Below are 24,129 nucleotides of genomic sequence, written 5' to 3' on the forward strand. Positions count from 1 at the left end.
TGCTGAATTTAAATACAGTGCTAATTAAGAAACTGAATTTAAGGAAAAAGTATTGTGAATAAATGTATCAACCAGTCTGAACAACACACACTAGCTCTTCTTTCAGCTTTATACTATGAAACTGTAACTAGTTCTGTGTCAATCATGTAATAAAAGCTGAATTATCTTTAGAAAGACTTAAACTGATTTCTTAGTAGTATTAGCATGTAGCTGGCTTGAGAGAAATTCAAATTATGGTTAAACCAAACCACCTCTAGGCCTAGGGGCCAAATTTCTTCAATCTAGGCATTATATTGATGTTGAAAGATTTTGCTTCATCTGACTGTAGCCACACCTTTGTGACAAATAACTAAGTAACTTCATACCAAAGACTTTTCCTGCTAAATGTTTTAGCACAGGTAGTCTGTGAATTGATGGGCCAGAATTAATGTTGGTACTTGAGTGTTATGGAATTTCTCTTTGCAACGGTTATGTTCAAACTCTTAATAAAGGGGTACTACTGTGATAGACTTGCAATATATATAAAGTAGCACCTGAAGCTTCTCTGATAAAGTGGTTTTAAATACACCTAACTTTAGTCATCACAGTGTATAAACTGATAGTTTTAATTCATATACTGCCCTGTATCTGACAAGCAACAACTGCCCTGATGTAACTGTTTTACTGTGTTCAGGATATTAGTCACCTTCATAAAAACACCCCTTCTTGTGGCAATTTCATATAGGTGCTGGGTTCTGTTAGATATGTCTTACAAATTCAGTTTCAAGTATATATATTTTATATAATTCCACTACTGGATAATGGTAGAAAAGCTCAATACTGTAGTTCTAAATCCCTAAAGTGAATTAAAGTACAATAATTTTATCTTAAGACACTAGTTTCTTGTAATTATAAAATTAGATAAAATAAAGTGCAGTTAGAAATAAGTAGCCACTTATACTTCTAAAAATTAAATACAGTTCCTTTTTAAGCTATGCAAAAACCAGATATTTCAGGTCTCTGTCCCACTGCACGCAGGGTAGAAATGGAGTAACTTCTAGTTCTCCGGGGTAAAAGATTCAAAGGAGTGCCTCAGCCTTCCCAATTTCCAGTGCAAGCAGCAGCCCTCAGCACCTAGGCACTTGGGACCGGTCCATACACGGTTCATTGCTTTCGCTTTGCATTGACTGTTTTTTTTCTGTAAAAGCCTGGGAGAGGCACGGGCCAGGTAGCTTTAACCTTGCTGTAGCTATTGCGGTCCTCTCCGCCCCGACGGGGGCTAATCGCTAGGATTTTACAGCACTGCTAGGGCAGCACGGCGCCCTAGTGCCCCCCTGGCCATCTCCAGGGGAGAATGCACCCAGCTCCGCAGCGCAGGCCCAGACTCCTCCCCTCAGGTGTAGACACCTTAGGGCGGAGCAAGGCTGTCTGCGTGTCCTCGAAAGGCGGAGGGCTGCACCCCAGCTCACGCGCCTCTCATCTCACCCCCGGTTTTCCGGCTGCTGCCGAGAGAAGGGCGGTCGCCGGCCGGGCAATTAACGCCTATCGGGACTGGAAAAGTGGCCGGCAGGGGGCGGCCGTACCATGGCCCCGCCCCCCTCAGTGCTCCCTCGTCAGACACCGCCCCAAGCCGTGGAGCAGGCGTTCCAACAGCCCCGCCCCCCGAGCTCGCGCTGAGGAGGTGGAGCTTGCTCGCGACCAACCTCTTTAGCCGCTCGCGCGGCGTTCGAACTTTTCCGGGGAACGGCTCCCGCGCGTGAGCCGTATGACGCAACCCGCTAGGTGGGGCTAATGGAGGCCAGAGGCGGGGTCTGTGGGCCGGCTGAGGCGGGAGAACTGCGATGGAGGTGTCCGTTAAGCTAAACGGGATCGGGGGGGTTCAGCCGCTGGATGGGAGACCACGTGCCTGGGGCTCTCTGTGCTTCAGCTGACGGAGTGCCGCCAGGAGCTGCGAAACACGGTACGACCAGACTGTGTGAGTAGCACCCGGGAACGCGGGATTAGAGTTTCCTATCGGCTGGGGCTGCACTACGCTGGAAGCTCCGGATGGGAGCTGCTGCCGCACAGCGCGGACACTGCCGTGGTATAAATCTCGTCAGGTGTCCCCGATCTTTCCCCAGCAAGGTGGCGACCCTGCCCAGCAGCCTCCCAACGGGGGCGCCTCTCGGGGATGAGGCCGGGCTGAGCTGAGTTCCCAGCGGTTCCCCAACCCTCGGATAACGGGCTACAGGTTCCGGAGCCGACCCCAGCCGCAGGGTCCTGTGGAGCTCGGCGGGGGGCGCCCGGCCCCGGGCCTCCGCGCGCCCTGGTGAGCAGCCCTGAGGGCGACCTGGGACTGAAGCGCTGCGGCCCCGCGCTAACGGTGGGACGGCCAGGCGGTTCCCATCGGCCTGTGGGAGTCGGCAGCGCGAGCTTGGCCTGAGCCCCGTTTCCCCTCAGACTGCCTGGCTGGCACCCCCAGCTCTGGGGGGGGAGGGAGTGAGGGGCTGCTCCGCTCGGCCCTTAGCGCCTGGGGTGGGGTGGGGGGCTCGGAGAATGGAGGCTTGGCAAACTACGGGCAGGGAAGTGGTGCCAGGGCCAGGAAGTTGCCCCTGGGTGTGGAGAGAGTTAAGAGGCCTTGTGCTACAGGAAAGAATTTCTCGGCAGCCCGTAAACAGAAGTCTCTTATGGTTCCTCAGTTTGACTGGGTGACTTGAGAGTATACTTGTACCAGAATTCATTGATGTATTTTTTTAAACTCTTTTAGTGACCTCCGTGTACAAATAGGTCTTGGTGGACAGGCATGTAACACTTCAATTATCTGGAGCTTCTAAACTGAATCTTAAAGCTGTAGAAAATATTTATCAAGACCCAGTTAGCAAGTGGTGAACACCTGATCACAGAATACCTATGAATTCATCATTACCACTCTCAGCTTCACCCCAGGTAAAAAACAAACAAACAACGCTTTAAATATGTAGCATATACAGTTTGTTTAACAGGAAAGCACTCACTGAAGTGCAGAGAGCTTCAATCAAAACTGCTAGGTATTAGTTTTTCTTCAAACCATACATCAAAGTAAGATGGAGAACAGGCAGGATAAAGCATTCTTAGTAAAAAGAAACATTGTAACCTGTGCTAATTTAACATTAGTAGAATCCTGGAAACCTGTGACAGTACAGAAAGATGAATATCTGTGGGGATTGTTCTGTAAATTTAGGCTCTGATCTTACAGACACTTAAAATTCTTGTATAATTTCTTCAAGGAGATATTTTTAATTTTACTACCAATAGTAAAATTGTGTGTGTGTGTGTATGTGTATGTATGTATGTAAGTAAGTAAATGTTTGCGGGATTGAGGCCTGAGATAGCATCAGAGGCTGAACAGTTGTTTTGAGTTACTTTATTCTTCATCAGATAGTTTAGCATTTTGGGGGAGTATTCAAACCTTATTTCTTTTATTTGGTTACACTAACGTTTATTAACTCTTCACAACTATTTGTGTATTTATCAAAGTATAAATGAGATCTCGGATGATCTGATTTCTGATGTGAAAAGATGTTTCATTTTAGATTAAATTTAAAGATGCTAACTAATTAGTTTGGGTGATTATTGCCACATTATCAATTCTTTGTTCTTTTAATGTTAGAATTTGTTTGGTCATTAAAAGTAAATTACTGTTTAGCTCTCACTTTAGGCTTTAATTGAACTATAAAAATGCAATTTCTTTGTGATTTTATGTTGAAATTTAGGAAGGCTCTAGTGCTCTCCTTGATTTTATTTTTGGTGATTTTAAATGGCTTATTTAAATGTTTGTTTTAAAAATACAAGTAGCCATCTCACAGCATTATATAAAGACATAACATGTTAATTAGTTTTTGTGATTAATTTCTTGTTGCTTGAATATGATGGGTTAGTTTTTTCTGTAGAATCCTAGCACAGACCTTGAGAGCAGCACCATTCAGAAACAGAGGAAAGAACTCCAGCTGTTAATAGCAGAACTGAAAGATCGTGATAAGGAGCTCAATGACATGGTTGCAGTACATCAGAGACAGCTGCTAGCCTGGGAAGATGATCGACAAAAAATACTGACTCTGGCAGAACGATGTAGCAGGCTAGAAAGTAAGTACTGTACAATGTAAGGCCCTGGTCCTGTCAGCAGATCCATGTGGGTAGATGCTTGTGCCCTTGCAGATCTCCCTCTGTGTGTATAATGTTACAGCATGTAAAGGATGTTTTTTATTTTTATTTTTATTTTTTCCATCTTAAATGTAGTTGTCAGCATCCTTCCAGAGACAACTTCCTCAGTGGTACTAAAATGGTCTGATTATTGATTGGCAGGAGATGTACCTGATGATTTGATAATCTTTTCCTGCTCAATCCACATGTTGATTCCATGAATCCTTACTAGTGAGAAGTATCATTTAAAAAAAAATTGAATCATAAAATATGTAGGAACAAAACAATGTTGTAAATCATATCTTAGGAGTGTACTATAGTTTATTGCTACATTAAAGCAAGAGTGTCCTTAACTTGGCTATTTGGAAATTTTTTATTTTTTTTTCTGAATCAATCTCTCTCTTGTTTTTTAAACATTCCCTGGATTATTTGGATTTTACCATCTTCCTTTCTATCCCACAGAAATCTAGCTGCTCTTCCTAGGACAGGGGTAGGCAACCTATGGCTGGCACGCATGCCAAAGGCGGCACGCAAGCTGATTTTCAGTGGCACTCACACTGCCCGGGTCCTGGCCACCGGTCTGGGGGGCTCTGCATTTTAATTTAAATGAAGCTTCTTAAACATTTTATAAACCTTACTTACTTTACATACAACAATAGTTTAGTTATATATTATAGACTCATAGAAAGAGATCTTCTAAAAACGTTAAAATGTATTACTGGCACGCAAAACCTTAAATTAGAGTGAATAAATGAAGACTCTGCACACCACTTCTGAAAGGTTGCCGACCCCTGTCCTAGGATATCCTTATCTAACAGCCACTTTTAACTTTATTATAAAAATAATTTGGTCTTTTGAGTATTGTGGAGTTTAATTTTCAAGTCACAACCTGCTACTGAAAGTTCAACCTAGTTGGGGTGCAGCTTAAATTGTGACTGTCACTTTTTGTGTTCAACCATTTGCTGTCCCCTTATCCTCAATGGTGTGTCTTCCTCTATCAGCCCCACAGGGTACTTTATTTTTGACCTCTTCTCTCACTAACTTTCCCCTCTACATTCTCTGAACATTAAGAGTGTAGGGATTTTTGTGTATTTTAGCAATGAGATTTTTAGCTCTGTACTATCAGGAATTTAGTGCGCATCTGTGACATCATCAGGAAGGCACTGCCAGCCAATCAGAATGAGACTGTGCGATCTGTGTCCTCATCCATGTTCAAATGGTATCTCACAACAGAATTAATATTCTATGTGTCTTAGATTACCATGGAAATACTAGAATGTCATGGAGGGAAGGATCTCTTTAGAGCTTATTAAAAGATGATTTGTTGTAGCAATTCTAAAACCAGCAAGATCCTTTGCACTTCTGAAAGAAACTATTACGTGAAAACAGTTATAATTTTTGTTTTAAGGAACTGTAAATTTGCTTCATTAATATAACCTGTATAGCATTTATTTAAAATACATATTTATATTGATTAATTCTCTCTGCAAACTCAAAAATGTACAATTAAGTAGGGAAGAAATATGTCAGGTAAAAATCGATAAGTCTACTTCAGGTTTATGCAACTGCATCCATTTCTAGAAATTAAATGTGTTGTTCTTTTACTTTAAAATGCTGTGTTAAAGTACTTCTACTTTTTAAAAGATGGTGTGTGAAATATAATTTAAACTATTTGCTCACAATAAATACCTGATTTCTTTCCTCAGATGAACTACACAAAAGAAATGAGATGATAAGAACACTAACACAAAGATTAAAGGTCTTAGAATCTCAGCAGAATGATCGTAGGACAACACTTGAAAATACTCAACAGAAGCTTCAGGAGCTGTCTCAAAAAGCAACAGATGCAACTCTTCATTGTCAGGCCCTGGAGGTAGGTCTTGATTAATGGCCTGACTTTGCATTCCTTGTATGCATGCAACTCCCACTGAAGTCTGCCGGTATTTTCTGCATATGACTGCAGATTTAGGCTTCTATATTGTTCTTGTCTTTGGGTCAAATAACACTAGGTTTAAGGTATTACACTCAAGGTTTTGTGATTGCTGTCTCTATTTGAGTGGTTTCTGAGGAGCGCCACTTACCAGTGTGGGGATGCCAAAACTGCAGCCATTAAATTGACCAACTACAGTACTTGCAATTTTATTATGAACAGTTTTAGAAAGCCATCTCTATAAATTTTAAGTCACTATCATGGATTATAAAATTTTGTCATCAGTTTAAAGGTATGTAAGTAATTAAAACTGTAGATTTTTTTTTTTTATGTCTTTGTTCATTTGGCAATGATACCTATATCTATCTAAAACACAATTTAAAAATACTATCACAATATAGTTCAGTAATACTTTGCATTTTCTATATCCTCTCGTACCTGATGATCTTTATAAATGTGAAGTGTCACAAAAGCTCTGTGAGGCTGATAGATGGTAGCATATCCATTTTACAAATGGATAAACAGAGGCACAGATTGGGTAAGGCTGTGATCGTAGGAAAGAGCTGGGAATAGTACCCAGGAGTCCTAACTCCTAATCCCCTGTTCTAACCAGTAGACTATAATACAGAATGAGAAATCCATAAGTTTAGCTCTATGATATATACTAGCTGAACAATGCAGAGCTGCCTCCTTCTCTGTTCCCTTCCTGGATCTAGAACTCCTTGGAATAGTGTTTCCCAAACTTGGTGGTGGTTCAATATCTAGGAATTTCTGGTCCTTGCTGTTTTTTTTTTTTTTTTAATTCTTTTTTAAAGGTAAGTGAACTGTTAATGGTATTAAGATTCATTTTTAAGAGTCCTATTTTTTCCCTCCAAAACTTGTGGCTATTTAAATAGTGATTTACATCTTCAAAGCTATTTATAAATTCTTTCACCACCCCTCCTCATTTTACAGATGGATAGTCTAATGCACAGAGAGGAGCTATGACTTGTCAAAAGTAAGAATGTAAATTGGAGAACAACCAGGATTAGAATTTAGGAACAACTGGCTCCCAAGCCCCAGTTTCTACTCTCTAAACTATGTTGCCTCCCTCTTAACTTTAAATGAGTTGTGCCCCTTGATGTTGAATTACTGAAAGATTATTTAGTAACAGTGTAACTAGTCACTAGTTGATACTCTTTTCCTTCTATTTATTAGGAGAAAAATCAAAGTCTCAACTGTTCAGTGTTGGAGCTGGCTGCTAAAATAGGCCAGTTACAAGCTAGAGAACAGGAACTCATTACGATGCTAAAGCTAAAGGTAACATCTGTCATCTTCTCACTCCATGCCCAAAGTATCTGAACAAAACTCCAATGCCGTTATCAAATGTGGTGTGATCAGATTGCTGGATGGTTGACTTGATTGAAAGTGGAAAAATCTTCAACGAACCAGAAACCCATGTATTCAGAAAGTATAGCGGACTTCAGAAATGGAGTTTACAGATTGTTCAGAATTCAGAGCAAGTCTTCTCCAAGTCAGCATGAGACTGTTAATAGAGTGGGAAGCTTTCACTATTGCATCTGCATCTACCAGACAAAATGAGAAGACCTAGAAGAGGAGGAGGAGATGATGATGATGATAGAAAAAATATTGACGTATGCTTTATTTTCATATTTTTGTAGGACAAAGATATACTTGAAGCAACCAATCACATTACTGAATTTACATCTAAATTTAAAAAGTTGGAAAGTGCATTGCGTGCAGCTAAGATGGGGGAATCCAGTATCAATAAAGAAAAGCAGGATTTCAAACTGAGACTGAAACAACTAACATTTGAAATGAATAAATTAAAAGGTAAGTAATATTAACTGACACCTACTCCACTGTAAATCTGAGTGTATGCTTTTTCACTCAAGAACACACTTTATTTTAAAGATGACCTCAGTGAAAAGACGAAAGAAAATAATGTGCAGCGGGAAGAAATCATACGCCTCAAACAAGAAAACGACTACTTGAAGAATGAGCTCGTACTTAATGGTGAGTGAAGGGCTTTAGTGCCCAACTCTCGATGGGTCAGAGGTTTTCAGATTGTGGTCTGTGCAACACTTGCTGGTGGTCTAGAGAGCTATCTCATCATAGCCTTCCCTTTATTGTTACCTGTTAAATTCTATTAAAAGAAGCTAAAAGTATATTCGTAGTATTGCTTTTCTACTAAAGCTATTTATGTAGTTGCCACAGGGATCTTATGTGAGCATGAATGGGAGGGAAGGTGGTTATTTGGATTGTGAATGGGGGGGATAGGTGGTTCAGGGAGACCGTCTCTGTGTTAAAATGTTTGAGACCCTCTGATCTAATGTGTTAGTAACATAGGTAAACACGAGTGACATTTTTTCCCCTTCTCACACAACTGTATAGAAAATGGTGAAACAAAAACAAAAAAAGACCCTCTTAAACCTAGAGCTAATAAAAAGACAAGAGTCTGCAACATGGCTGGGGCTGGACTTGTGAGGTGCTCAGTGCCTTCAGCTTCTCCGATTAGCAGCAAGCAAATGTTGGAAAGGAGGGAGAGTGTTCATTTGGCTGCTATTCTCCCTTAACGAACTCTCTTGGTTTAAAATGCCTTAACATGAAGACCTGAATAACAAAAAAGAGTGATTGTATGTCTTGGCATGTGCACTTTGCTTTTGAGTATAGATAGTGCTGTTAGTACTATTTTGCTGCAGTACAGTAAGAGAATGGCAAATTGCTGCTCTTCCATACTTCAAAATGTACAATGGAGGTTGAAAAGACTAAACAGATTCTGTCCCCTGCTGTGGGGAGCTTTAAGCCTCTGACCTCCCCCATCTAATCTGCGCCAAGCATTGACCCCCTCGCGTGTTTAAAATCATACTAGCAGCTGTTTCCCCCACACAGACACAAAGTTGGAATTTATTACGGAGTTTCTTTTTCATAAAGAAATCTTAAAATATAAAAACAAAGATAAGCCAGTGAGTAATGGTAATGTATTTTAAAAACATTGCTAGAAATTTTAGCAAAGTTGGGTGCCTGTTCAGGTGAAAAAACATGCCTGAATGTTTTATTTAGTTGGCCCATGAGTTATAGCATGAGTTGTCTTGTTCATGAAAAAGCATTGTGTTGATCTTGAGACTTTTAGGTTAATATTGCTTTTTATGACATTCTCTCTTGTGTGTATTTGAGATTTCTCTTGGCTGTATTTAGTTTTTCACTTTGATTTCTATGGGAAAAATAATTGGTTTTAATCCACTTTTTTAAAACAGTTGAGAAAGCAAATAGACAAGATCAGCTTCTTCAATCTGCCAAATCTAAACAAGTCCGGACCAACACAGAACTGTCCAATTTGCGGCAGGTATGATCCTCATTGCATTTCTTTTCTGTGTTTATGAAAGTAGCTTTCAGTAATATTTGTCTATAGAGAACTATATACAAATAAATAGAATTAACAGTTCAATTAAGTAATAAAATTTTGTTCACTATTGTTAAATCATGAACCCCACTGCAGATCTTGAGCTGCTTATGACTAGGAACCTATGGTATAAATCCCTATTTTTTTACATGCTGGTTATAGTAACTAAAGGTTAGAGCACTGATTTATGTCAAAATGTTTGGTGCTGTGACAAATAAGGTCCATATCCCACACCGACTTAGGCATGTGCTCAGCTTCACCCATTGGGAGGAGTCACACCTGCCCAGTGTAAAGTTAAGCACATGCATGAGTTTTTTGCAGAATTGGGGCCTAAGTCTAGGGGAAAAAATGACCATGAATTAAAATAAACTATTTTACCAAATATGTATTGCTTTGATATTTAATAAAATACGTTTTCAGAATAATTTGTCATTATCTGGGGAATTACATTTTAAAAATTGTGGGCCTCGTTTTCTGAGGTGCTGAGCACCCACAGCTCCTATTAAAGCAAATGGGAGCTGTGAGTGTTCCACACCTTGGAAAATCAGATCCTTTATGACTGAAGTGAATTCACTTGGTATTAAGGGGCACTGTGTTGCTAGATGTGCTGTCCTTTTCCAGAAGAGAGTTAAAGCCAGTGTCCTGATGACTTTTGTGATCATTTTAAAGATTCCATGGCACTTTTTGTAAGTGTAGCAGTGTTTTAGTCCCTGTGTGTGTGTGTGTGTGTGTGTGTGTGTGTGTGTGTGTTGATCATAATTCAATGCTGGTAACTTTTATTCGGTCTATACAATTTCCACTTAGTATTAATTGAATATCGTGTTACGTACTACTTGCCTTACAATGTTTTGTGGTATTGTCATATTTTGCTAAGCAGCTACTGTGTGTGTGTGTGTGTGTGTGTGTGTGTGTGTGTGTTTAAACCCCCAATCAGGGATGGCTGCATTTTTAATAGGGTTTAAAGTAATTCCTAGGTAGAGCCAAATCTTACATTCCCATTTACCCCCAACTCCCATTGGAAATGCAGGATCAGGCACGTTTTTTGTTTGAATATCAGTGTTGGTTTGTAAAATGCCCTGGAGATCTTTTGAGATGAAAAGCAATATATTAATGTAAGATGGCATAATATTCCTTGTTCTTCAGCGTTTCACTAACTGTTTTATCACTGTCTGGAAGTAGATCTATGTAAAACAGCAGCATGATCTGCAATTTCTTCATTTCAACTTGGAGAGTTCTCAAGAATTATGGCAGAAACACAAGGGGGAGGCACACGAAACAAAGTAAGCTTGGTGATGTGGCTTTCATAATTATTTAAGGAGAGAATCAATCATGTATGACACATTTAGTATTCTAAAAAATAATGTATAATGCTTCAACACTTTTTTATATGTTAAAATATGACACCTCTGGCCTGTGAGCCACAATACTGTTCTCATGTAGTTTTCCGTTATGTGGTCAAGAGACATAGTGTATGTTAGTCACAGACTAGAGCGTAAGCTCTGAGTCAGACAACTACTACTGTGTAAGAAATAAAAACTTATAAAATCAGATTACATAAACTATTAGAGTAAACGTAACAAATCTAGTCATAAAGGTTTCCAGTAAAATAAGCCATAGTATAGTGAATAATAGTCATTTTTACCATCTCTTTATGCCTGCTTAATCATTCTACCTTGTAACATATTTATTTAATGAATTTGATCCCTACTGGTGTTTCAGATTATGTTAAGTGCCTGTCAGGCTTCTGGGGCTTCCTTGGTGGGTGTTTTTTTTTTTTTTAAATTAGTCAAGATTAAGTTAGTGTCTTCAGAAAAGTAGCTGGAAGCACGTTAGAGTATTCTTCTAGTGGATGTACCTTACGCTACTCTTAGCTACGTACTTTTAGCTGCATGCTTTTCCTCAAAAACAGTGTAGAATTCACTTTTTTTTTTTTTTACACCAAATGACTTTTATTCCTAATGCCTGTTGTTTATACATTGGTTACATGTACAGTATAAAGCTTATATTTTCTCACCTTTAATATTTTTTTAGTTATATATTGAATGTCCACAGTGGTTCTCAACCTGTGGTCCGCAGACCCATGGGGGGTCTGCAGATTGTCTGATTTCCAAAGGGGTCTGTACCTTCATTTGAATTTTTTTCGGGGGTCCACAGATGAAAAAATGTTGATAACCACTGTCCTAGATGAAACTTTCCTTGTTTCCCAGGATGAATTCAATCCTGAGAGACTGATACATTGGTGTCCATTCCTCTCTCTTTTGTGAAACTGCTAAAGAGCGGTCTGGAATTATGGAGCAGCATAAAACTGGCCAATTAATATAGTGTCTAATTTTTTAAAATTCAAATGGCTTTTGTTTTCAGTCTGGAAAATCAGAGCACAACTTATAGTTTCAAGTAGAATTTCTACGGTGTATAATATGGGTAAAATATAAAAAGACTCTGCTCCTGATCCTGCAGTGTACAATGCATGGATTGACAGCCCTGCCAGTGGGGTTCTGTGTAGGCACAGACCTTTGCCTGTGTCTCGCACATCGAGCACAGGATGAAGCCACAATCCTACAAAGTGTGGTTTATACCAAATACAATTCACATATTAAATGCAATATTTATAACTAGAGTTCTTTATCATGCCATTGTAGCATAGGTTTGGTATTATCAGACCTTGAAAGTAGCAACGAAAAAGACACAGTTAGCAGTGAAGGCACTCAGAAGATACCTAAGGAATATGGGACTACACAAACTCAGAAATGCAGTCTAAAAAAAATCTGTAATATGTGTGAAGCAGAGAATAGCCAGCTAATTAATGTGTCAGACATGGAGGAAACTACCTTGGCTCACTTAAATCGGCTTCAGAAAATCTTTAAAGGCTTATCACGTGGACAAAAGACTTTGTTTATGGAAGATGAAAAGCAGAATGCTTCGGTAAGCACAGATGAACTAGACAGCAGAACTGTATCTGATAGAAACAGTATGAGGTCTGTGGAAGGCAGGGAAACAACATCTCAAACTTCACAAGATGTATTTCTAAGCAGAGACCAACAAAACTTTGGAGCATCTTTACCTATACACGAGCATTGGCTCAACTTCAGTCCTCATTTAGATTCGTTGAATTGCTGGCGTCCTGGGTCAAAGCAGTCTGACAGAACTGATGTTGAATGTAATGATCAGACAGAGACAGTGGGAATTTTATGTGACCGAAAAAGCAGAGCCTCTCCTGGTATATTTCCCATAGATGAATCTGGTTTCTGTACTCTTAACTCCATCATAGATAAAGCTGCATGTTATAAGCCAGTAACAGATCTCGAATGGATGCAGATTTTCAGACCCATAGAAGGAGATGGAAATGTGTGGTGCAGAGCAGTTTGCAACTGTCCCAAGACTGTACATGGAATAAAAAGTACCAGCTTAAAAAGGTTATGTATTTGTTACATTTGAAAACCCAAATATATAGATACAGCTGTAGTTATGTAGAAATCTGGACTACCTCTTGACAACTTTTATTTAACCTGTACAAGATTTAAAATAATCCATATTAAGTTTTAAAGGAAGACTAGCAACTTGAAACTTAGTAAATTTAAAAGAAATTACGTAGTTTCAAGTATCCCGTTTTCCTGTTTTTATAAGTTTTTGTTTTCTCCGGTTGTGTGAAAGACCCAGACAAACAAGGGAAGCTCTGAAATTGACTACACAATGTGCTGTCAAATGTACAAAATATCAAATTAAGGGGGAAGAATGGATTTTTTTTTTAATTTTATTTTTTGTTTTAAAAAAAAAAAACCCACGTTTGGTTATAGTGTTACCTAAACAAAATCTTCACACAGAAGAGGGATTCTTTTTAAGATGGTGCCTTTTAAGGCAGATATAAAATCTAGTCGCTGTGTGAAGTTTTTATTGCCCTTTTTGATCTCATTTGGCAACTCAATAAGTGTCTGGAAAAGGATGTAAAATCCATGCCTCTTTTTACATCTTCTGCTTCAAATTAAGTCACCTTAGTTGAGGAAAGAAAATGAAATAACTTGTAAGTTTAATAATAAACCAAACCCATAACTTAGTTGATCCCACAATAATCTTAGTTGTCTGACACATTTATTGATCTTTAGATCCCTGTGTCGTATTAGAAAAAATTGAGATGTAGTCAGAGGCCAGTGGGATGGAGAATGAATTTCTGCATATTGAGAAGTTTTAAAGAAATACTGGTATATTTTTGCAGGCTTTGGGAGCCCTCTAAGGAAACATTTATGTACGTAGTGTTATGCTGACAATAGGCAAGGAAATTCAAAGCTCTAACTATTCTGATGGATATACCATGACAGCAGCTGTTCACTGAGGAGCACTTCCCTTCAGTTTCCCTCCTCAGATTGAAAAAAATTAGGCAGTTATCAACAGTATTGTACAAGGACTTAATCCTTTGGATCACTTTACAAAGAATTCATCCCTATTCCCACTTAGCTCTCCACTAGACACAGAAGAGGCCCATCTCTTCAGCTGGTGTAAATCAGCTAGCACAATTGACTGCAATAGATTTACACTGATTCACACTAGTTGAGGATCTTGCCCAGAGAATATATTCCAACATCCAATTGTATGAACTTTATGTAGAGGCATGTCTAAGGTACTGACTCTCTCTTTCTTGTTTGTTTAAAATAACCCAACAAACGTTGTATAGGTCCATTTCACTTCAGGGACAAAAGGTTGATGAATAGGCATCCGTTTGAAATGGAATGCTTTTCTGGAGCATTCCCACATAGCTTAGTTTTTGCATTTGTAAACTAGCTTTTTTTATTTGGTTAAAGTTACTTCGTACTGTTCCTAAATCATCTCCCTCCCCCTCTAGTCCCCTTTCTTCTACCTCCTCCCTCCCACCCACCCCAAAAAACAAAAACCTTGCACCCTTTCCTAGGAACCACTACACTCCCATTCCAGTGAATTCCTGGTTGAGAAGTAGAGTTATAAACTTTAACTTAATCCCTTTGCCTCTGCCCCCGAAAAGTCACACTTGGGAACAGATTCAACCTTGGTAGTGCAGGGAAGAGCAGATGTAATTTCCTTCTGCCAGTGAAGGCCACTCTACCTAGCATGGGTTTTGCCCCGTGGGGTGCAGGTGGTGCTTCTACTGTTGCCCTCCCCTGAGGATTTTTCTTCATAGGAGCCCAACGGATGGAAGATGTGCTGTCCTGGCCACCTCCATTTCCCAGCCAGTGCTATCCACTTTTGGAATCTGCACTAAATGCTTATTTGCCCCTTGGATGAGGGGAGGTTGAAGGTACCTTTTGCCACCACAAACCTGCTCACTGTGAATTTAACGTTGCTTGGGGCCTTTGCTAGGGTTTGCATTCTTATCCAGGGCTTGCCTCTTGTTTCTGTAGTCTCTTGGTGATAGCTTAATTGGGTACTCAGTCGGCAAAGGAGGGTGCTTCCCTTGTCAGTCCATCTGACATTTTGGCATGAGTCATTGCAGTTTTTGTAATAACTGGCAAGAGGGATCTTAACTCAGCTGATGAACTGCCATATTTTATCACGAGAGATCGTGAAATGTGATACTGATGGAGTAATCTCTATTTTCTATACTACAGTGACTTTATTTCTGTTGTACCAACAGTTGCTGCATTTTGTCTAATGGACGTGAATGCGGGTTATATTTTTGAAGTTAGAGCACGAGACTGGTTGCTCACTGTACTATTGCAGGCCTGTGCTCCGTTTTGGTTTAAACAAGGACCATTTGTATCTTGAACCAAACCACGCATGCCAAATTCAAGCCTGTTCATTTCCTTTTCCCATTCCCCACCCTGTCTTCTTCAAAGCTGGATCACAGTGTGGAATGACCTCCTAAACCAAGAGTGGCAGGCCCTCAACTTCTCATCATTCATATCCCTCCTAAAGAGTTCCTTCTTCTAAAAGGCTCACAAACGTTGGTGCATGTCAGTCAAATGCACTCTGGGCTGCACCATTTTATAAGCGGGTAACTAAAATTAAACAAAACCGTTCTGAGATAACGTGTTCCTTTGGGTCTTCCAAAGCATCTTTCTTAGGCCAGGTCTACACTACCGCGGTAGTTCGACAGCTGGCAATCGAACTTCCGGGTTCGATTTATCGCGTCTGGTCTGGACGCGATAATTCGAACCAGGAAGTGCTCGCCGTCGACTGCGGTACTCCACCTCAGCGAGAGGAGTACCGCGGAGTCGACGGGGGAGCCTGCCTGCCGCGTGTGGACCGCGTCTGAACCGCGGTAAATTCGAACTAAGGTATGTCGACTTCAGCTACGTTATTCACGTAGCTGAAGTTGCGTACCTTAGATCGAATTGGGGTGTTAGTGTAGACCAGGCCTTAGACTGTAAATTCTTTGGGTTAGGGACTGTCTGTATTGGCCCTGTAAAGAGTGGTGCTTAATGAATGTCAGGTTACATGTAAAAATGCATGCTGCTATTTGGTAAATCCCTGTAGATGGAGAAATGTGTCCAAAAAGGTGCTTTTGCTTATTAGAGAGGATCACCGGGAAAACATGCTGAGGGATGGTCATTTCTTAATTTTTAACTTTTTAAAATAAGAATAATACACAACATTTAAAAAGCTCCATTAAAGTGAAATTGATTCATTTAGTAGCTGGCAATAAACAAGTCCTTGCACAGCTAGAAACTACTAGTAAACCCCTGAGCCCACGTGTAAACAACTGTGAATAAGCTGCAGACTACACTAGACATTCTGTGTAAGCAGACCGCAGGATGCAGGTGATCTTATTTATTGTTTAGAATCATTGCAACTTGCTGGCTTTCTAGCAATTATCCCAGTTCAGTGTCTCTAACATCTAGTTAGAGTGCTAGTACAGTGCGTTTCCTGTGCTGCTCTGTGTGAATGGATTGATTTCTGGTTGGCTGAAGGTTTTTATTATTTTTTTGTAAAACTTTAATTAGTAACTGGCTGGCTAAACTACAGAGCAGTCAGAGGTTTGCATAGATTTCATGTGGTGTATTGTGACAATATGTTTTGTCGTCTTGAAGTATGGTAGTTTCCTCCTATCCTTGAGCAATATTCTTATCAAGGGTAGAAAGTAAAATTAATTTTTATTAGAGAAAGAAAGAATATGTGTAACGTTCAGTTCCTTGATGTGCACATTGTGGGAGATCCTAGTGTTGAACTGAAAGTATGTGTGCTAGAGAGGGCTTTGTGGTGCTATGGTTGAGTATCCTGATAGTAGCGGGTCAGTGCTTGGACACTGGTATTGTGTTGGGTGTAACTATTGCCTTAACTTATAATTTAATTTGCTTTTTTAATATGTGGTGGTGTGAAGAAATATACTTGAGCAACCTGAATCCTAAATTATTATTTTTTGTATGTGGAATTATGTATAGGTTGAAGTCCTTTGGCATAAAAAAGCTTTACATACATATAAAATATTAGTGATATCAACTTTGGAATTTTCTCTCTTCTTAGTATACTACCTTTTCTAATAAGTGATGGTCTAAAGTTCAGCAGAGAAAGCTGAAAGTATAAAGAGATGATGCTGCGTGTGAAGTTCTAGGCTGAAAAGGTCTTGCATGCTGTTGGGGGTGTGTCCAAAGGTCAGGCCTGATTCTACACTGCCTGATGGTTACCTCCTGACAGAGCTGAAACAATACACCTTTAGCTTCATGCTCTGAAACCCTATCCAGGCAGTTGAGTGTTAGCTGTAGTTACAATTTCTCATAAATTGTATTTAAATTCTGTCCCCCCTACCCACGATCACCAAAAAAACCCAATGTAGTCAAGGGTGGGAGGAAGCTGAACAGTGATATCCAAAGTGGGGAAATAACTTTTTAAACTCTTAAAATTTTCACTTTAATATTTAAAGCTACATTTTTAGACTTGTTTAAAGGCGGTTTTTAATAAGGGAATATTTGGGGCAGAACATGAAAGCATGGGGTGCTGCTTTCATTTAGATATTTTGAGAGGTACCTTGATATTTTTTGTGCTGTCATTTAAGGTAAACATGCTAAGCATATGCTTCGCATATCTGCTGCTTCATGGAAGTATTTCAGGATTCCTCTCTTATACTCCGAAAATAAGGTTGCATCCATCAAAGCACTTAAGCATGTGAATAACTTTGAGAGTAATGTCATTGACTTAGTTATACATGTACTTGACGGCTTTGCTGGATCAAGGCCTAAGTATAATTATGTTGCATTATGACTTTTCTTAGTGATTTTACTGGTGATATTGTTTCAGGAAATATCTTAATTTTATTGACAGTGAAGAACGTGTGGATCTGAATTCCTTTTACTTGGACTCTCCCTGTTTGACGTCCACACAGAAGAGAGATGGGCCCCAGAAATGTGAGAGATTGTTCGATGCAGACCTCCCTTCAGAGATTAGTAACTTATCAGTGATTCAGTCAGCAAATAAGTGCACCAGTCCTACTATCAACTATGTCAGTATCTAGCTTCATAATGTGGTACATTAGTTTTAGGATGGCTAAGAGTGAATTTAAGAGTGGGTTTGTCTGGTTTTTATTCTTTCTCCTTTTTATCTGTGAAGTAAATTAGACTTTTAGAAAGGGTTTTAAAGAGTATTGTCAAATCACAAATCATGTTGAGAAAACCTGTGTGTGTTTTTACACACTGAGTTATAGATTATTAAAACTGGAATCACTTTAAGTCTCACTTGTCATGTCTGTGCCTTTTAAAAATATTTGGTTCTGCTTAGTCAATTAAAATAATAATTTCACTTCCAGTTTCCCACCATGAGTTAGCATGATGTTGCAGTATTTAGGCTGCAAATGCTGCAGGGAAAATGATGCTGGCCTTATTGATGGTGCCAGCATAGGGGGCAAAGCCAGAGGGTCTCCCCTTTGCATCAGGGACCAGGTAATAGCAAGCATGCTTGCAAAGCGCTAGTCACCATTAGTCAATCCCAGTAAATTTTGGGATCTGAGATTGAGTGGGTGCTACTATTAGAGGTTGTTCCTTTGTTCTGCTTGCTGACCGGAAACTTCTTCCCTCCCTCCCATCTCTCTATTCATATTCTTCTTAGTCATTACAATATTGCTGTTGCGTGGTTATAATCTGCTTTTGCACTGTCTTGATTCCAAGTGTTGCCAGTCTGTGTTTGCTTTTTGGGTTGTGCGGGTTGGATTTATTTATAGATTGCAGGCAATGTTGAGTAGATTTCTATTTGCACCTTTTGTGGGCTTTGTTCTGTCCATCTGATAAGGATTGCAACTCAAGCTTGATCCTAGGAGCAGGAGGTTAGTTCACCATTCCCACATGGGAGACTTCAAATCAGTCATTTAAAACTGTTGGGGCAGGCATGAGTTGTCTCCTGGTCCCTCTCAGATCTGGTATATCCCCAAATTCCCATTCCTTACATATTGGGCATCAACCCACCATTCTGTTTCAGTATCATTTGGGTCTGTGGGAACCCCATTGTGTGCGAAAATGAGCAATAACCCAGCACAGCACTTTGTGAGGTGTCATTTAGGCTAACTGAAGACCTAATAGGCCTAGATCCTAATCCTAGGCCTAAGAATTAAGCATGCCTCTCTAAATCTGGAGATATGCTGCTTGTTTATAAGTATAGAAATGGGGAGGATCACATTTTCAGTTACCACCAGCTGACTCTCCTTTCAGCAGCTGCCAGGACAAGTTGCTTTATTGAAACTAGTAAGAAATTTGCTGCCTCTTCATCTATTTGAAACACTAGTGTTGTGGGTTTTTTGGTCTCCTCATTGGCACCTGTCTTTAATAGTAATGGGGTGTGTGTGTGCGCATAGCTATATGAAACCTGTTACCCTGCACAGACCTTTCAATGGAAATATTAGCATTTACATTTGTAACAATTACAGATTCTGGAATGGCATTGTATGGTACACTGTATTTCAAAGTTAAAGATTTTTGTTTTGTTTTTATTAAATAATGCCCAGTGATAATTCTTCACATTTGCAACCAGTGAACATGTTTTAAAATGATCATTTAATAACTTTGGTTCAATTTCTGTTCCTTCTAGGACTCCTGTTCACCAACAAGTAAACTCCAGCGTTTGCTGGCTGAGTCTCGACAGATGGTTGCTGATCTGGAGCTTAGCACGCTGCTCCACATTAGCCCCTGTTGCAGTCCCGACAGCAGCAGTGTTAATATGGTATTTATCACTTTAATATGGCTAGATTTAGAATGTTGGGAAGAGTTACTCTGAACATTCTTTTCCTTTTGCTTGGCTTGCACTATGATATAGACACAGTACTCTTAACACTTTACTGATGAGGAAAATGATTGGATATTTATGATAAAGTGTCTGAGCCAAATTTGGCTCAATCTTGCACCCCTCCATCTTCATATGATCAGGACAGAATTTGGCTTATGTTTCTAAACACAGGGAAGGAAGAAGTTGTTTTGGAGCAACTTGTGGCAGAACAGCAGATAGTGAACATAATTCTGATCTTAACTCATCCTTATCTTCTTATGCTTGGTATCATTTTTGGGGAGGAAGGTGATATCGGAGATTAATGTGTGGTATATATGATCTGTTCTGGTACAGGCATAAATCAGACAGCATAAATACTCATTTTTTAACAGGTTAATTTCTTTAGTTTTCATTGCAAGATTAAAGATAATGTATTAAGTCACAATGGAAATGCATGAATATAATCTGTATGCAGTTATCATAGAAGAAGATCTTATCAGTGTGCCCTATTAGGAAGATTCTGTACACAGAATATTGACATATTAAACTTGTTGTATGAGCTGTCTTCAAACCTGAAGATTTAAAACTTTGATCTAGTTTCAAAATAGTTTTTAAAAACTATATTTAACAGGGTTTATCCTAATCTACACTGGCCAACTAACCTGTCTTGAAATGGAGTTCACTGAGGCTGTTTTTAAATTTGGGCTTTATACCAATTAAGGCATGATTTTAAAGGATCCAACATAAGCCTTTGGCAGGTGTAAGTTTGTCCCTGCTGGGTTATGTTCTCTTAATTTTAGTTATTTTCTGCTGTCAGCTGGGGGGACAGTTACAAATAAAATCTCAATCATTATCATTCATTATTCTAGGTGTAAATGAAACTCTTCTTCTACCTCTTTGCCTTACGTACTCATCATCACATTTCAAATCTCATCTCAAAATTATTTTTCTCCCTAGCCTATACCTATTAATTTCACACTCCTGCTACAATTTTATTTTTACATCATCATTGTATTGTTTTTTTGCATGAAAGATTCTCTACAAAATAGCACTGTATTAGGTGCTGTCTTAGTGGTAGATTGCTCAATTAGGGCAGATAAATGCATATGCCATATACCCTACTTCTCGGGTGAAAAGAAAAAGGTGGGAAAGAATGAGATGAGTTGAAGAGCACATAATTACTTTTCTCCAGTTTTGAACTCTGCAGCTGTGTCAATTTTTATGATCCACTATGAAGTTAAGTCTGTACTTAATCTTGTTACTTTATATTATAGACAACAGAACTTACAGAAGCTCTTTGCAAAGTGCAACTGCCAGCTATGGAAGAAAGTGAGACAAAACTTTCACTGTTTTCTTTATGATCTTGAGTAAGTCTTTGTTTTTTTTTTCTTCTATTTTTTATTTTGTAATGTTTACAAATGCAGCAATAATATGTATGTATTTTTTTTTTTCACTTAAGATGGGCCTAGTACAAAGCTCTAAGTGCATCTACAATAAAACCCATATACATGAGACACATAGCAGCAAACAGATGTTAGCTAATGCAGCCAATAACTCCTCAGACTTCTCCCTCTGAAAAACCCTGGGCAGTTAGGCCTTGCAACTCAAGCCCTGATCCTGCAATTCATTCCATGTGGGTGATGGTCTGTGCCGCACAGAGCCCCACTGAAATTAGTGAATCTCTGGGAGGGCACAGCAATTCTTTCCATGTGCAACAGATTGCAGGATGAAGGCCTGAGGCATTACTGGACCAAAGAAGTGGGGAGTGAATTCTGGAGTCAGGGTCCTTTATTGAGAATGCTCTGCTCTGTCCCCAGCTCCCAGAACTGGAAATCTAGAGATGGTCATATGGAGCTGACCTCAAGCCTCAGGGAAATAAAGTCTGACTCTAACGTGAAATCTATGATAGTTTTTTGTTTCGTTTTGTTTTTGGTCTCTTTCTTCTTCTCTCTTCCCCCCCCCCCCTCCAAAAACAAACAAACAAACAAAAAAACCCCGCCGTTTGCTACCACCAGTCCAGCACCACCAATTGGAGTACTAGTGTAGACAAGGGACTTGCAGCTGGCAATTTAAGCACCATGTTGTCTAGATCTATTCTGCGCTGGGTGAGATGACATGGTTAAATGCTGCCTGGGATATGAACCAGAGTTAGTAACATAGGAAAAATGTTCAATTAAAAAAAGCCCATTATAGATGCAGCCAAAGATGTATAGAATTTAAGCCATTATGGGCTTTATGTCAATACCAACAGCCTGACTTGCATCTGGAAACCAGTCTAGCCCTGAGTGCAGATGTGATGTGCTCAAGAGGCAATTCACTGCAAAATGCTGAGCAGCCTGAGCCTGATCTAGCAAAGCACCAAGAACCTGTTTAACTTTAAGCATGTGGGTGATCTAATTTACTTCAGCCAAGAGAGTACTGAAGAAAGGAACTTGTCCACAATCACTCACTGCAAATCCTTAACAAATACTCCTAGAGACCGTTTAAACTCCCTTAAAAATTGAGATAACTGAATCTAAAATAATCATCACAAAGTTTATAGCAGACCAGAAATAACTTTAATGTATGTTTGTACATTTTTATTTAGAGGCATAATCAATTAATGTTAACTGCTTTGAAATCCTCAGCTGGAAGGTGCTCTGTCTTAATTTCCTATTTAATTGCCAAAGCTTTGGCCATCTTGGGCTTCATCAGTCTGTCATTTTTCCTCTGGGAAAGAGAATCATTTGGAGGGAGTCTAAAAGCCCTAAAAAAGGTGAAAGCAATGAGAAAAATGATATGTTAAGCTCTTGGTAGCTATGGCATGCACCATTGCTTGTAAATCCTGACTCTCGGGATTACACAGGGCAAAAAGGAGTAGGCCTTGTGCAATGAGAATTGCAGACTTGTTAGGCGTTTACACAGAAATGAAAAGAATGTATGTAGCGACCCTCCAGTCATGTCCCTGAGGGAGACTGCTGATATGCACTTCACTCTATAAAATGTTTTTTTCCCTCTTGACATCTCATGTCTTTACTGGTATTTCTATTTCTTATGCCATGAAAAATAATTCAGTGTTGTAGTTTTAAATTTGTACTATTAGTAATAGTAGTAGTAACTTTTCAATATGTTTTTAACTGAGTTCTCTTCCCTTCCCACCCCCCTTTAACCAGATTCCTTGCATGTTATCTGGAAGAAACAAAGATGACATCCTTACTATCTGGCAAGAACAAAGAAGATGTCCTTATTAATTTAAAATACATTTTGAAAACTGAAGATCATTACCACATATAAGCTACAATGAACAGTTACTAACTAACTAAATGACCTGTTATTTGGTCATACCTCTCATGAATGTTTGAAAATTTTGCAAGTGCCAAAAAGATATGACCGTATGCTGGAATGTATTCTATATTTGTGAATAATAACTTAGAATTATGCTAAGATGAAAAACTGCTTTTTTATAGATCAGTACTCAGGTTAAATGCTAGTTTGTTTGTTTTTAAAGTAAGAATATAAAATGCGTAATTGTTTACTCCATAAAGGTGACATATTTTTTTAAATATAGAACTATTTTTATTACTACTTCCATAGTTGTGCATATTTGGTATTTACAATGTATAACAGCAAAGTGTTAACTCCTGTTTGTCCATTGTTATAGTTCTGGACATTTTGCCATGTAAATAGATATGAATAATGTTTATAAGAAGTTGCTAATTAGTGAAGTAACCAGGATATACCTCCTACATTGCTGAAATTTACAAAACCCTTCACCCACAAGATTGGCAAAATAACTCTTCCCCAGTCATGAGCTATTTATTCTAACACAAACTTCTTATAAGATCATGCGTTGATATGGATGTTTTTAGCAGTATATGACATGGATTTAATGTGTAGTCTTTTTAAATATTTTAACTATGCCTTGTGTATCTATGACCATCAGAAAAGTAGAAACGACTCATTATTGCATTTGAAAATATTTTTAACCAAAACAAAAGGCCATACAACCTAATAAATACCATTTTTTCACTTCTTAATCTCTTCCTTACATCTTAGTTTTGACATTTAACCAGTTATTGACCACGAATGTACTAGGTCTCAAATCTAGCATCACAGCTCTATCATGCATAAACCCTGGCTCACTCTGTGGCACTGGTGGGAGGGAAGGATCCCTGCTCTGAGATTCGCATGACAAGAACTAGTTTAAAACAAACTTTCAAAGTAATTTTTTAAGCAGCTGACACTCAAATTCCCTATCTGCTAATGAGCACTGCAGTTAATATTCTCAGGGACTACTGTTAAGTGGAGCAGTGGAGTGCAGCAGAGTAAAAAGCATACATGGTAAGTTCATGATGCTAGCACTAAGGCCTGGTCTATTCTCCGTCTTTGCACCAATTTAACTAAATTGGTACATTTAAAAAAAAAACTACTTAAATCAAATACATGCAACCTCCTACTGTGGATGCACTTATCAGTTTAAAAGTATTCATCTCTAACCAACACCATCTAAATAATATAAACTCTTTGAAAC

At 39.1% G+C, this 24,129-nt stretch overlaps 1 protein-coding gene across 5 annotated transcripts; it reads left to right on the forward strand.

Annotated features, from left to right (window-relative positions):
* Positions 1 to 1,758: 1,758 nt before the first annotated feature.
* Positions 1,759 to 23,609, forward strand: CCDC62 (coiled-coil domain containing 62). Of its 5 annotated transcripts, none has more exons than XM_024196167.1 (13): positions 1,759 to 1,954; positions 2,726 to 2,904; positions 3,888 to 4,080; positions 5,844 to 6,010; positions 7,265 to 7,366; positions 7,729 to 7,900; positions 7,982 to 8,083; positions 9,325 to 9,413; positions 10,650 to 10,750; positions 17,694 to 17,871; positions 19,446 to 19,577; positions 20,894 to 20,986; positions 22,772 to 23,609. In XM_024196167.1, exons 2-12 carry the CDS (start codon positions 2,869 to 2,871, stop codon positions 20,978 to 20,980), a joined length of 1,359 nt encoding a protein of 452 aa, XP_024051935.1. In that variant the 5' UTR covers positions 1,759 to 1,954; positions 2,726 to 2,868; the 3' UTR covers positions 20,981 to 20,986; positions 22,772 to 23,609. The 5 variants fall into 5 exon arrangements, with proteins under 5 accessions (XP_024051935.1, XP_024051938.1, XP_024051936.1 ...); XM_024196170.1 differs by having other exon boundaries at positions 2,746 to 2,904; XM_024196168.1 differs by having other exon boundaries at positions 1,759 to 1,939.
* The last annotated feature ends 520 nt before the right edge of the window (positions 23,610 to 24,129 follow it).

The sequence above is a fragment of the Terrapene carolina genome, unplaced genomic scaffold, assembly GCF_002925995.2.
Source record: "Terrapene carolina triunguis isolate 2854851 unplaced genomic scaffold, T_m_triunguis-2.0 Scaffold234, whole genome shotgun sequence".
NCBI classification, from domain to species: Eukaryota; Metazoa; Chordata; order Testudines; family Emydidae; genus Terrapene; species Terrapene triunguis.